Source organism: Tupaia chinensis, unplaced genomic scaffold (assembly GCF_000334495.1).
Source record: "Tupaia chinensis unplaced genomic scaffold, TupChi_1.0 Scaffold000140_1, whole genome shotgun sequence".
Taxonomy (NCBI): Eukaryota; Metazoa; Chordata; class Mammalia; order Scandentia; family Tupaiidae; genus Tupaia; species Tupaia belangeri.
Genome location: NW_006159610.1, coordinates 10,077,353 through 10,091,292, shown reverse-complemented (window position 1 = coordinate 10,091,292; position 13,940 = coordinate 10,077,353). Strand labels below are relative to the sequence as shown.

General features: G+C 47.4%; 1 protein-coding gene and 1 gene segment (V, D, J or C); both read right to left on the bottom strand.

The window, feature by feature from the left end:
• Positions 1-485: 485 nt before the first annotated feature.
• LOC102499121 (T-cell receptor beta-1 chain C region-like) lies at positions 486-4,717 on the bottom strand. The segment is given in 5 exon segments: positions 486-725; positions 1,016-1,122; positions 1,260-1,277; positions 1,792-2,172; positions 3,977-4,717. Coding segments are annotated over 5 exon segments (777 nt in total).
• An 8,214-nt stretch (positions 4,718-12,931) lies between these two features.
• Positions 12,932-13,940, bottom strand: part of PRSS2 (serine protease 2) — a 4,419-nt gene continuing 3,410 nt past the window's right edge. Inside the window, exons 4-5 of the mRNA XM_006145076.3 lie at positions 13,806-13,940; positions 12,932-13,131 (exon numbers count right to left, since the gene is read on the bottom strand). Of these exons, the coding sequence (XP_006145138.2) occupies positions 12,982-13,131; positions 13,806-13,940 (285 nt within the window). The 3' untranslated portion in view covers positions 12,932-12,981. The remainder of the gene's footprint in view (positions 13,132-13,805) is intronic.

Sequence of the window (13,940 nt, the reverse complement as noted above, 5' to 3'; positions counted from 1 at the left end):
TGCTAGACACGAGATACAATCAGTTGGCAGGTTGATACACCTGTGCAAGAGAGCTGCTCTTCAGATCACATTTGTCCTGGGCAGGAAAGAAAATTATCAATTCATGTCTCTTTCTAGATTGATTTGGAAGTAACCTCTTCAGGTCCCACCACTGCCTTTTAAAAATTAATTAATTAATATTATTTAAATTTACCAGAAAGAAACACACAGAGGTAGGGGGAGTGAGAAAGCAAGCCACCAAGACTCAAACCAAAGTCGACCATGTGGGAGTCCAGTGCCTTAACCACCATGTCACCTGCTGGCCCCCGTCAGTGCCTTTTAAGTTAAATTAGCCTCTCCTGTCCATCACAGGGTGGGTCCCTCACTCCTCTAACCTGAGGGGCCTGCACTTACCTTGAACACCTGTTTCTATTCCAACTGGTTGAGGAAAGTCAAGGGATTTCAGAGATGGGAAGAAGAGATATTTAGACACTCACAAGCAAAAGTCAAGCAAACCAAGACATTTTTATTGGTTCAGTGACATAAATGTGCCAGGATCCTCTTAGCTTAGGAAGATTGGGGTCTGATTATGCAGGTATGTGTGCACATGGGGTAGATTTGGGGATGAGTAGAGAGATGAGAATAGCATAGAAGCATTAGCAAAACGAGAGTCCATGTTAATCCCACTATGGGTCAGACGCTCCTGGATCCATCTCGAGCTGACTTCAGGAATCCTTCCTCTTGACCTGAAGAAGAGATAGTTTTCAGGGTTACCTGGAGCCAGAGGTCGTAGTGATAGAGAGGAAATAGGGGTGCCCATGGACAAAATAGCACAGATTACCAAAATACCCCTTGAGTTTCAGCTATTGCTGTGACCCCACAGAGGTGCAAGCTATCTTTTGAGGCATATGAATAAAACCCTTCCTTCCCTACTGCCCACCTCTAGTCCTGGGCAGGTCTCTAAACTCCTGGCTCTGAGTTGTTAGGTGTCTTGTGTCACCTCCAGCCTGCCCTCCCCAGCCTGCTTCCTCCTTACCATGGCCATCAGCACAAGGGTGCTGACCAGCACAGCATACAGGGTGGCCTTTCCCAGCAGGATCTCATACAGGATGGTGGCAGACAGGACCCCTTGCTGGTAGGATGCTGTTGGCAAGAAGAGATAGCAGCACCTGTGAACAGGTTGCTATGGCGCCCCCCACCTCCAGGGTCCAGGAAGTCTCCATAACTTGGTTCCATAGTACAGACGGGAAGATGAAGAGATAAAGGAGAAACTCACTTACCTGAGGTGAGGCCACAGTCTGAAAGAAAAAGGGAGAAGAAAGATGGATAAAACCATGTCACTACTTGAGGACCCCGAGCCTCTCATCACAGACTTTACAGCCCTAGATCACAGGCCACAGACACGTGCACAGCAGACGGTGCAATGTCAGCCTCCTCTGATGGCCCTGGTGCTGCCCGGTGCCTGGACACGTCATTATGACTCAGAAAACCAGGACAGTGAGCGTATCAGAGCCCACTCATGCTCAGATGCTGAACTGTCAGACTGGCCGTGAGGGGGGTCTCTCTGGGCAGATGTGAGGGGCTGAGGACCTGGGGGAGGAATGAGCTGAGGTGCCCTGTTCATCCGCCGTGTCTGCACCATGGATAAGAGGTGCCCCCCGGGCCTTGCTGACATCATGAACCTCGCTCTTTCCTCCCATCTACTCTGGCCTCTTCTGGATCTAGTCTCATCTTGGAACTACCTGGATCTTCCCGTTTCCCTCTGGTGGCTGGTCAGCTTCAATCTCTGTGCCCCGCCCAGACCCCACTCACCTGCTCTGCCCCAGGCCGAAGCACTGATGTTCTGGGTGATGGGTTTGGGCCTGGTCAGGGTCCAGTTGTCTTCCTTTGTGAGCCCAAAGAACTGGACCTGGCAGCGGAAGTGGTTGCGGGGGTTGTGCCAGAAGGCAGCCGAGACCCTCAGGCGGCTGCTCAGGAAGTAGCTGGAGTTGTCGGGCTTCTCGCTGTAGGGCTGAGGGTCCGTGCTGACCCCACTGTGCACCTCCTTCCTGTTCACCCACCAGCTCAGCTCCACGTGGTCGGGGTAGAAGCCCGTGGCCAGGCACACCAGTGTGGCCTTGCTGGTGCGGTTGATCTCTGCTTCGGATGGCTCAAACACGGTGACCGTGGGTGGGGTCACCTTGCTCAGGTCCTCTGGAAAATGAAGAGACATTGGGCCCTGGGCTGCTCTGAAGGCTGCCTGGGCCTCATCGGGGCTGTGTGTGTGTGTGTGTGTGTGTGAGAGAGAGAGAGAGACAGAGAGGGGGAGAGAGAGAGAGCCCAGAAGGGAACCCCATGAAGCTAAAGAATGTCCCAGTAGGTCCATTTGTGTTGGGGTCTCTGTCTTAGTCTCTCTTATTCTCCCTTAGCTTTGTGACTCTTTTTGGAGTTATTCTTTTGGACACACTCTGCCTATTATCTCCCCATCCCTGTAAGTTGGCCTTGTGTCCTAATTTTCTTGCATTTCTTTGCAATGTCTCGTACTCTGGAACTTGTTTGATCATCTATCAAAAGAGTCTACCCGTCTACCTTTCTTCTTTGTTCAAAGCTCAGCTCGGCTCATGACTATCTCATCTTTTAGACTTAGAAGCAGTCATGGAGGAGTTGCATGAGCCTAGATTTCAAGGCAGAAAACTCTCATTAGCAGCATGATCATAGCAACTATTGATAAATGGATTTTTTTCTAACTATCATTTTTATCTTTTTTTTTTCCTTTGGGCAATGTATGTGTTTGTTGATTAATACTACATGTCAGAATTAGTCTCTTTTGCCTAGGAGAGACACTGTTCCCATTATTTCTGACGGTGTTTTTATATTACTATATCCAGTTGACTATTATTTTGTCCATAAGTAACCTGCTTTGAGGAGGCAGGTTGCCTCTAGCGACTACTCTATCTGATGTTCCACATTCACTCCTTCACTGCGACTCAAGGGGAATGTGCAAGCTTGTTCTGGATAGCAGTAATCCTGTGGAAGATACTGTTGGTGGGTTGATCCCTTTCTTCCTTTCCGTGTCAAGAACACCTCCATGGCAAAATTTGAAATCCTAGTTCGTAGCCAAGCTTTGCATTCTTAAAAGTAGTAATGGCTTGACTGTGAGGCATGAACAAATGGTAAGATTTTTAGGCTACTGCAAGAGGGTTCACATGGCAAAACCCTAAGCCTTCACATACTTGATAGCAGAGACTGATCTGGGGTTACTGGAAGAAATGATCTCATGTAAATACATGTGAGGAGTAGAAGAAACCACATCCACCCTTCACATAGCCTCCCTTTGCCAGAATTCACTCTACCATCCATTTGGCTCTGTTCTGACCATTGGAGTGAGCTTTGGTGTAGAAATGAGGCAAGCCCATTGTATCTAAGATTGGAAATCCTTCCTGCCTTCTTTCTGTTCTCTCCTCTTTTCCTTCCTTCCCTTCTTTCTTCCTTCCTTCCTTCCTTCCTTCCTTCCTTCCTTCCTTCCTTCCTTCCTTTCTCTCTTTCTTTCTTCTTTCTTTTTCTTTCTCTTTTTTTTTTCTCTCTCTGCCTTTACTTTTCTTTCTTTCTACCAGAGGGCATGCACACACGCTATAGAAATACAGAGACCAGAGAGGGAGGGAGAAACTCTCTCTCTGCCTTTAGTTTTCTTTCTACCAGAGGGCATGCACACATGCTACAGAAATACAGAGACCAGAGAGGGAGGGAGAAAGAAGCACTTCTACCCCCTTGACACAGTCATACTGCAATTCCTTCTCCAATTCTTCACCCTGCCAAGATTTGGGGCATTCATGTACACATGCCCAGCATGTTTTTCAAGCTACTGTTGTTAGGATTTGAACTCCACTGTTGGCCTTACAGGATCTGGGGCTCTTAATTAGTAGGCAATGGAGCTGCCCTAAGAAATATGTCCCATTCTTTCAGTCCTGTTTATATCCCTCGTCCAAATCCCATTCCACTACAACCCCACTCCACTCACCTGTCTGCCTCCTCCCAAGGGTGGTGATAGATGTGTTAGGGTATTTTTCAGATGTGCTCTTTACTCTACTATCCCAGCACAGATTCTGAGGTTTGAGAAAATGGGGTCTCTGGCCTGTTTTCTCTTTTTTACACCTATCTGCGGCTAAGATCATATACATTTCCACCTTTGACAGTTTGTTCAACCTTTCCTCTGACACCCACCAACCACAGTGCACCCCAGAGCCTCCCTGCAGCTCCCACAGTACCATGCCATGGTCTTCTGCCCTTTGGCCTTGGGAGCCACCCTCAAACCAACTGGCATCACCAACCTGGTCCCCAACACCCCAGGAAAAAACAAATGTGGGTCTTCAGAGACTAGCAGAGACAGAAAGAAGATGAAGACTAGAGCAGAACACTGTCTGGAGGTAGTTGTTGGCAAGGATTTTAACACAGAAGACAGAAATATTCACCAAAATAGTCAATTATGCAGAATTAGAGTGAGAATGTGAAGGGAAAATGGAGAAGATAGAGCTTTAAAAGGGAAAGTAAAACAACATACCCACTAAGACAGTAGATTTGAGAGGAATCTCAGAAAACAATGAAAAAAGGATGGAGAAAACACAAAGCCCTGAAGACACAGCAAGGAGCCAGCTCTACTGGAGTGAGGCCACAGCAAACACAGCAGAATGCACTGGAGAAGCCCCAGGAAGGGGGGGAGGAATAGGGTCCCAGTGGGGAGGGGTGACTGACCTCTATCTTTACACCCAGGCATCCCCCAGTGAAGAATGGACCCCCATACCTGTTACTGTGAGCCTGGTGCAATCTCAAAGTGCAGGGGTGAATTAAAGGAGCACAGCCGCAGCTGGCTTAGGTACAACCCTCCCAAAGGTTGCCGGCCAGAGGGCTGATCTTACTCCCCGGGAGTGGACTTCATGGCCACCTTTTTCTGCCGGGATCCATGCCAGGACTAAAGGAATCCTATCAGGAAAAAGGCCTAAGCATGCCATGAGGCAAGAGAGACAGAAGGAAGAGGCTCAGCAGGGGCAAATCCATGCATATGTGAAGGAAAATGGACCGTGAAAGGAGCGAGGAGGCAGATTACAAATGAAGACTTAGAGAAGAAAAACAGAGAGTTGCACCAAGTTGCACCCAAGGCAATGGCAGACCCAGCTCTATGGAACTCCCACAGGGTGAGTTTGCTCAGCCCTTACCCCCGGTCTAGCAGCTTACCAAGGACAGAGAGCCGAGTCCCCGCTCCAAAATGCTGTGCCTGGTTTTGCACAGTAAGATAGGAGTGTGGCAAACCCCAGCCCACCTGGTGCAGGCCTGTCCTTCCAGAAACCATAGCTCATCCCACACTCACACTCTGAGCCTCTTCTTGGCTGTGTTCTTGGTCCCTGCTGGAGTATTCCTGGAACTCCAACCTTACAATAAGCTGTCCCAAAGAAGCCTTTCACTTACCCAAGACAGAGAGCTTTGTTCCGCTGCCGAAAAACAGTTTCTCATTACCCGCACAACATTAAAGCCTGGCAGGAAAACTGCTACCCACCGCCTGTCATTCCTTCCTCTCCTCGCCCACCTGCTCCCCCCTCCTTCATAGAATTTTCATTGTAGGAGCAGAGAGGTGGACAACGGCACAACCTGAAATGCTGTGGACAGAGGGCCCCTTAGACCCTGGTGGATGCCCCACATCCCCTGTCCTGTGTTCATTTCCTTTTTTACTTAACAGAGAAAAATGGTAGAACTGTGACAGTTGTGAGGGCTCCCACCTATCATGGCCACAATGGGCACCCTGCAGGGAGATGGGAAATGGACAACCTGACTTCCTTCAGCCCCCCCTTCCCGCCCCCGAGATGAGTTTACTTGCCTTCCAGGAGGGGAACTCAGGCTTGGCACAGCCGCTCTAGGAAATAGTGAAGAGGGAGGCTGCCCCTCCTTTTCAGCATCAGGACACGAATTCACATCTTCCTGACAAAAACGTGCTTTAACTCAAGTGCCCAAGATAGATGCTCCGTCTGGATTCTGGCCCTTTCTTACAAGTTCCAGCCCTGACTTACCTACAACAGTGAGTCGGCTTCCTTCCCCAAAATAGAGGGTGTTTCCAGAACACAGCCTCCAGGGTCCACTTCAAAACCTCCCATTATCTGCTGAGCACAGCTGGGATGCAGGGAGAGGATGGGGCTTACGGATCTCCTCCCTTGCACAGCCTCTGCTCTGTTTCAAACACTGGGCGCCCTTCCAGAGCTCTCCCAGGACCCGGACTGGTGGGAAGAGGGGACGTAGCATGGCTTCCTTTAAATCCCGAGCAAGGGGAGCTATGAGGCTCCTCCGGGCCTCTGTCAGTGAAGACGGACAGGTGTCACAGCTCTTAATCACCCTCTGGACTTTCTCTCCCTTGCTCTGTCTCTCTGACTTGGAGAGAGAGTACCAGCTCCTTCCCCTTCCCTGCCCTGTCGCCCCAGGCTCAGCTCTCACTCTGCTGAAAATCTCTAGGCTGCCTGGGTAGATTCGTTCACACATGGAGACTCCCCTAAACTGGATCCCAGGCATGGATGACACCTCCCTCATCCCTCATCCCAGATTGTGGAGCTGGGTCCTCTCTTCTCTTGGCTGTTTCCAGGACAGAGTCCTCCCTCATTGTGCCCCAGCGAAGGGCACCCAGACTTACCTATAACCGTTAGCCGGGTCCCTGAGCCAAAGTGATAGTCATAGCACATCAGAACAGGGCCGCTCTAAAATGGACAATTTTGACCCCTCGTCCTCTATAAAGGACCCGGACATGTACCTGAAAAATATCTTACCTATAACTGTGAGCCTGGTGCCTTCTCCAAAGAAGACTTCAGTGTTCACACAGTGGCATGGGGCAGGGAAGAAAACAAATGCAAGCGTGGAGAGAGGAGAGAAGGGAGGAGGCCCTGCTAGTGTCTGAAAGACCCTGGGATAAGAGAAATCCCCTAATATGCTTTATATATATTGCATACAAGTCCAGCTTGATTTTTGACTCTTAGAACCACAGAGCATATAGCAAAGTCCATTCAGAGCTCCTAAGTCCTTTCTTGAAGGTTGCCCTGTACAAATGTTCCCTCCCTGAGGGGGTGAGGCTGCATGGTCCAGACCTGGGACTGCATCCATTGAGGGCCGGGATATCTGTATTCTCACACCCTGCGGGGCACTGATCATCTCCAATGCACCTTCCCTCCTACTTGTCTGGTTCTGTGGGGAATGCAATAGAGGCATCTCCCTGGGTCCCTCAGGAAATCTTCTCATACCTGATTCTCCCTGCCTGGGAATCCCCAGGTCTACCTAGTGCCTGACCTTGTCTAGAACCTTGGCCTGACCTGTAGTTGTGGGTAAGGTACAAGCATTCTGAATCAAATCACACTTGGGCCTGTGATCCAGGTGGGGAAGGGGCGGGATTACGAGTGTCAGGACAGCAGAAAGGTTTTTGTAAAGGTTTCCCATAGAGTTGAATCACCGTGCCCCCCCTGTCCCCACAATGTTACAACGTTGTACAAAAACGGCCCCTCCCACAAGCCCGCCCCTGGAAGAAGCCACCAGAGCAGCTGCTCCTCTGAGAGGAGTGAAGGACAGGGTAGGTGACATCATTCTCATTGTGCAAGGTATTGTGGTGTATGCACCAGGCCAGGGGCACCCTCCTCACCCCCATACCCTTAGCTACCCAGAGTTCTGTCTTCATGAGACCATCTGCCACAGAGGCTGGCTTCCCCAGTGTCTGCCCTTCTTCAAGCTGTCGTCACAGTGGGGAACCACGTGTCAAGAACACCCCTCTTTACCCTCATCTACCCTGGTCCTACCCCAGGTGTGCGTCACTCAGAGGGCACAGTTTTCATTCAGGAATGAGCTCCTCAGTACCCAGGCTCTGTCCCTTTAGCCAACTCTGAACCTCTAGGTGGTCAACTGGGGTCTGGAGTTTTCAGGAGAATTGACATGAACTCCAGAGGGTGAGGGCTTCTCTAGGTCTAGAAACAATGATGACTGAGAACTTGGCATATTTCCAGGAATGGATGTGGAGTGAGGGAAGGCCACAGGTGTCTTCAGCTCTCCGCTTGCTGATCTAAGGAATGGCAGGTAATGGAGCTGGAGGTTGGATTGATAGAGATTGTCTCAGAAACATTCACATGCATTGTAAAACACCCTAACACCCTACACCCTAACCACGGCCATATTCTCCTCCCTCTCTTTCCTGAAGAGTAGAAACAAATTTCATTGTAAGTAGCTATTTTATTTTCCTTGCACAAGAAAGCCCTTAAAATTTAGCCTGCTGTTGAGTGACTTAGACATTATTGCACCAGATGGTGCATCCTTTTATTGATTTTCCAACCATAACTTATGATCTGGGGGGGGGGGAACTACATAGTGAAAAGTCACTTGTATGAACAAATATAACCCAAATTAAAATATAAGTGATAATCTGGAAAAAATATTTGCAACTTTTATCACAAAGGCTAATTAATATGTGGTAACTTCTTAGAAATCAATGCAAAGATAATCCAGAACCCATAAAAAACGAGCAAGTAATAGATAGTTCGGAGGAAAAAACTTCAAATGTTTAACAACACGAGTGTTATGGGAAAAAAGTTAAAATGATAAATGCAAACTAAAACTACATTGAAATACTGCTTTTCATCAATTTGACTGGAAAATGTTGAATTACAGAAGATTGTTCTAATGGTAAGTTTTTGGTGAAATTGTCACTATTACATGTTGATTATTGATAGAAGTGTAAAGTGCTATAACCCTTATGAGAGGCAATTTGAAAATATTTATATGGATTACAAATGCACTTACTTTTTCGGGACCAGCAGTTAGCGTAATGGCTATGTCACTGGACTCCCACGTAGTCGACCACGGTTCGCATCCCGGACCCGGTGGCTTAAAACTCACACCGGGTGCATGTGCGTGCATGCCCAAGATCCCAAGAGGAGAATGGAGGAGTAGGGATTGTGGCCTGGCCATCTCCTCTGGGGGTGATTTCTCGCTTTCTATCTCTCTATCTCTCTCTGTCTGGCAAGCGCATGTGCCCTATAGCAAAACAAACAAACAAACAAACAAACAAAACAAAAAAATCAAAAAAAACCCCAAAAAAACCCTCTCCCAAATGCACTTACTTTTTCACCCAAAAATCCCACATATGGTAATTTATTCTGCAAATACTCTTGCATACAAGTAAAAAAAATGTAAAAATATTTATATCATTTAGAATAGCAAAAAGTTGGTAAAAATTTTAGTGTACATCAGTAAGGGGCTGGATATATATAAACTGTAACATGTTCATACAATGGATATGATGTGGTATGAAGAAGTGTTTTCTATTCTATGGAAAGGTCTCTAAGGTACATTATTAACTGAGAAGGTGGGCTGGAGAAAAGCATAGCTGTGTGCTACGTTCTATCTACTACCAAAGGAAGGAAATATGAATTTTTTTTTTTTGCTTGATTCTACATAAAGAAACAGTAGAAGGTCCAGTAGGTGGCATTGTGGTTAAGGCCTGGACTCTCAATAGTCACCTGGTGGCTTGAAACTCACACCAGGCATGTATGTGTGTATTCTCAAAATCTCAAGAAGATAATAGAAGACATGAGATTGCAGCGTGGCCATCCTCCCTGAGGGACGATTTCTCATTGTCTCTCTCTCTGTCTCGCTCCCTTTCTTCGGGGTGAATGCATGGGCCATATGGCAAAAACCTAAAAAAAATGGCAGAAGGTTACACCCAAAACTTGCAGAGATGATTACCTATCAAGAATGGCTGGAGTAGACAGAAACAGAGTGTAAGTAAAAGTTACATTTCTCAGTGTCTACTGTACTGTACTATTCCCATCTTGGGACCATGTAACTATCATCTATTTAAAATTAAACGGACATTAACAAACTATAAAAAAAGATACATGATTTCTTTTGGTACTATTTGAAAACCTTCTACCTACAAAAAAAGTGTTTCATCTACAATCATTATTTCTTCCCAAGAACAATCTATATAAACAGCTGGTTTATGGTCCAATTATTTTCTCAAGGAAGCAATATTAGATCTTACACATGAGCAACTGTTCGTCCATTTTGTTCTCTTATCCTAACATGGCTGTCTGCTTCTGTAAACCTGCTTGCTCTTCCCATGAGCTATTTTAGATCATGCTAGCCATACAGAAAGCCGTATCTGGGACGATATCCTGTACCTGCTGCTGTCTTTGCTAACTAGCCCGAAACCCTTTTATTTAGTAATGGAACTGCTTACATGGAAATCCCACTCCCCTCAGAAATAATTAACCTGCTTGATTCAGCTTCTGTAACTACTTTTGCATGGGAATTCTGCACACCTGGCAACCGACCCATATAAGGAGCTACCCCAAACTTTGGCTGGCTCTACAGCTCTGACTCTTGGCCCCCGAGCCTCAGGCTGTAGTCGCGGGCCAGCTCATCTTTATTAGGCTCCCTTTAAACTTAATCTGGCTTTGGTGGTGCTTCATTCGGTGGCACTCTGCATTATTATTTGAAAACCTTCTACCTACAAAAAAAGGTGTTAAATTCACAATCATTATTTCTTCCCAAGAAGAACAATCTATGTAAAGGAGCTGGTTTATTGTCCAGTATTTGCTCAAGGAGCAGCAGTTACTTAAGGAGTTTGTAGAAAATGCAGATTTCTGAGTAGCTTTTGAAATGAAATTCTCTAGAATTCGGCTTATTAGTTTACATAAAAAATAAACAACCAACTAAAACAGTCCCCCGGGTGTTTCTGTTTGGGCTCATTTCTGAGCCCCGCAGCCTCACCTTGATGAGGAGAGTCACAGAGTGCTGTCTAGTGGTGCCACCAGCTGGGGGCAATGGCCCATCACTTAGAATTCAGGGGGGAAGAAGAGAGAAACCATGTATTTACTGGCCTCATTAACAGTGACAGATTTCACATTCTCTGCTGTACGCTGCATAGGAGGCCGTGGATGGCTTTCATCAACCGCAAGGTGGCAAGGCCTCTTTCTTGCTACTGTTCCTCACCGAGGCATGCTGTCATCAACAGAGTGATTTGTTCGGATCTATTCTTTATGCTTTGCTGTCTTACGATTTTTGCCCGTCAATGTGTTGTCTGTAAAAATTTCCTTTTGATTATCTAACTCATCGCAAATGCCCTTAGAAAGGATAACAGCACTCTGTGTCAGCTCATAGTTTCTTTATCCCGAGGGAACCTGGCCCTCAGGACTATTCTGCCACGCTGGACCGTATGGCCAGGTGCACTTGCTGCATTTTTTCCATGAAAGGAATGCAGACCCATCAAGCAGGTGGCAGGCTGGGGGGTCATTTACCATCTGGACACCAGGGGGCAGCCTTTCCTTATTTTTTAGACCTAAGTAAATGCAATCTGAGCTTGGCCACCTGAGCGGGTGAGAAGACTAGGCAGGGTGCAGTGAAGACAGGACCAAGAAACTGAGTTAATTTCCAAGCAACCTTCCTCCAGATGTGTGTTGGAAGGTGGGGGTGGGAGGTGGGGAGGCAAACACAGTTAACTTTTTATATATGTGTAATTCTTTAAATCTTTCAAGCACATTAATAGACTCATTTCAATCTAAAACTTTCCTCACAAAGTTCTCAGCTGAAATAAGTTGCCCAGTGGTGAAAAGGCAGAGGTGGAACCATCACCTCACCACGACTCCTTAATTTAAGTTCTGGGGCTCCCGTAGGTGTTGTAATACCCTCCTAAGGGCCCTGCAACCTCAGCGAAGCCCACCTGCCTACATTCCCACCAGGTCCTCTACGATGTCTGTGAGGCCTTGAGTAAGAGACCAATTTTATTTAAGCTCCAGTCTTCTCTGTAAAATAGGGAGAATAAAACTACGCGATTGTTGTGAGAATAAGATGACACACATGATTTATCATGGCGCCTGAATACAGTTAGTGAAAGTGTTCATTATCATTGCCGTCATAGGGATGCTGGCCTAGGGCTGTCTCTACCACCTTGGTTCTCAGCATTAGTTTTGCATTGGAATCGCTTGGAAGGTTTGACAAACGATGGTGTGCTGAGTCCCTTCTAGAATTTCTGCTGCAGCGAGTCTGGGGTGAGACCCAGAACTTTCATTTCTCATGACCTCCTGGTTGAGTCCTGGTTTCACCTTGAAAATAATTTTTCTGAAGCCTTTTCTTAGCACTTGTCCTTCCATTTCTTCTCATCTTATTGGTTCCATCACTGGGTGCTTATTCTGCATAACCACTAAGAATATGGGAGACAAGGTTCCTTCCCTCAAGGAGCTCACAGTTGACACTTCCACTGTGGCTGGTTACTGTGAGGTGCTGTGACAGAACACTGATGGGAAGCAGCAGGACTCCCAGGGGGCCAGCTCAGGAAGGGAGGAGAAAGAATGACATTTCTGAAGAGAGTGAAGGAAGTTTTGGAAGAACATTAAGGCAGAGAGAGCCGTAGTGTTCAGAAGCCAGAGACATTTGCTGTAAGAGCCACCAGGATTTCTGAGCAATGGAGGTTAGCAGGGAAGAAGAGGGTAGGGCAGAGTGACAAGAGCAGAGAACCTTGCACCTCCATGTAAAGAGCTTAGATATTTTAAAATTTATTTGTTCATTATATTTTAAAATTTGCTGTAGGGTGTGTGAGAGGGGACTGCAGAGGGCCCAGGCAGTCAGTTCTGGGGTTTCCCTCAGTGTGTTTGCTTTTGGTACAAGAGGCCAGGTCTTGCATGCTCTGCCTGCACACGCACGTGTTAGCGCATTCGAGGTCCACAGAAGCACAGAGACTCAGAAGCTTCAACACAGCCTTTCTGAAACATACTTTTCTGTACAAACAGTGCCTCTTGCCCCTCTGCTTACTAGTTCTTCCATTGTACCTCTTCATTGAGTATCCCATGGAACATATTTTGGGGACTGGGAGACTCTGGTCATCTCTAAGGAGAGGGCCATGGCTGACCTCAGACTGGAGGCTGTGCCCCAGAGTATGGGTGAAGGGAGGAGGCAGACACAGGCAGTACGTGCAGTCACTTTATTGGCATAGGAAGTACAGAGAGAATGGGGACCTCAGTTGGCAGCGATGGTCTCCTGGATCCAGTCCACAAACTGGCAGACCTTGGTGTAGACGCCAGGCCTGCCCTTCTGAGCACAGCCGTAGCCCCAGGAGACAATACCCTGGAGCTCTCCATTGCAGACCACGGGGCCACCAGAGTCACCCTGGGGAGGAAGGAGCAGAGACAAGTTGCGTAAAGAAGAGACAAGGGGGTAAAAATGTGCTTTGTCCTTAAAAGATCCTGTTTCTGGGCCAGCAGTTGGCATGGTGGTTAAAGATGCTGGATCCCCACGTGGCTAACTGTGGTTCGAGTCTCAGACTTGGTGGTTTGCTCTCTCAGTTTCTCTCTCTCTCTCTCTGTCTTTCTTTCTCTCTGGTCAAATTAAAACAAATAATGATAATGGGGCCAGCAGGTGACATGGGGGTTAGGAGCACTGGACTCCCACATGACCGACCGCAGTTCGAGTCCCAGACCTGGTGACTTGCTCTCTCAGTTTCCCTCTCTTTCTCACTCTGTCTCTCTCACTCTGTCTCTGTCTGCTCAAATCAAAATAAATAAAGTAAATAAAGTTAGATAAAATAATTCTTTAAAAAAATAATAATAAAGTTAAATAAAGTAATTTAAAAAAAAGAAAAAGACCCAGTTTCTGTGAGTGGTATGGCTCCACTTCTTTCTCATGGTGGCCTATTCTCCATTCTCCCTGAAGAGACTCCATGCGGCCCGCGGGCCACTGCATGGAGCCCTCTCCTCCCAGTCCCACAACCTTGGGCATTCAGTCCCACTCGAGATGGGGCCTGGAAATGGATGGGGGTCTCAGCATGCAAAGGAGTGACTCACCTGGCAGGAATCCTTGCCTCCCTCCAGGAAGCCAGCGCAGACCATGGTCTCAGTGATCTGCCCGGGGTAGGAGGCTTCGCACTCAGCCTCGCTCAGCAGAGGAGCGTCCAGGCACTGCAGCAGCTCTGGGTAGTT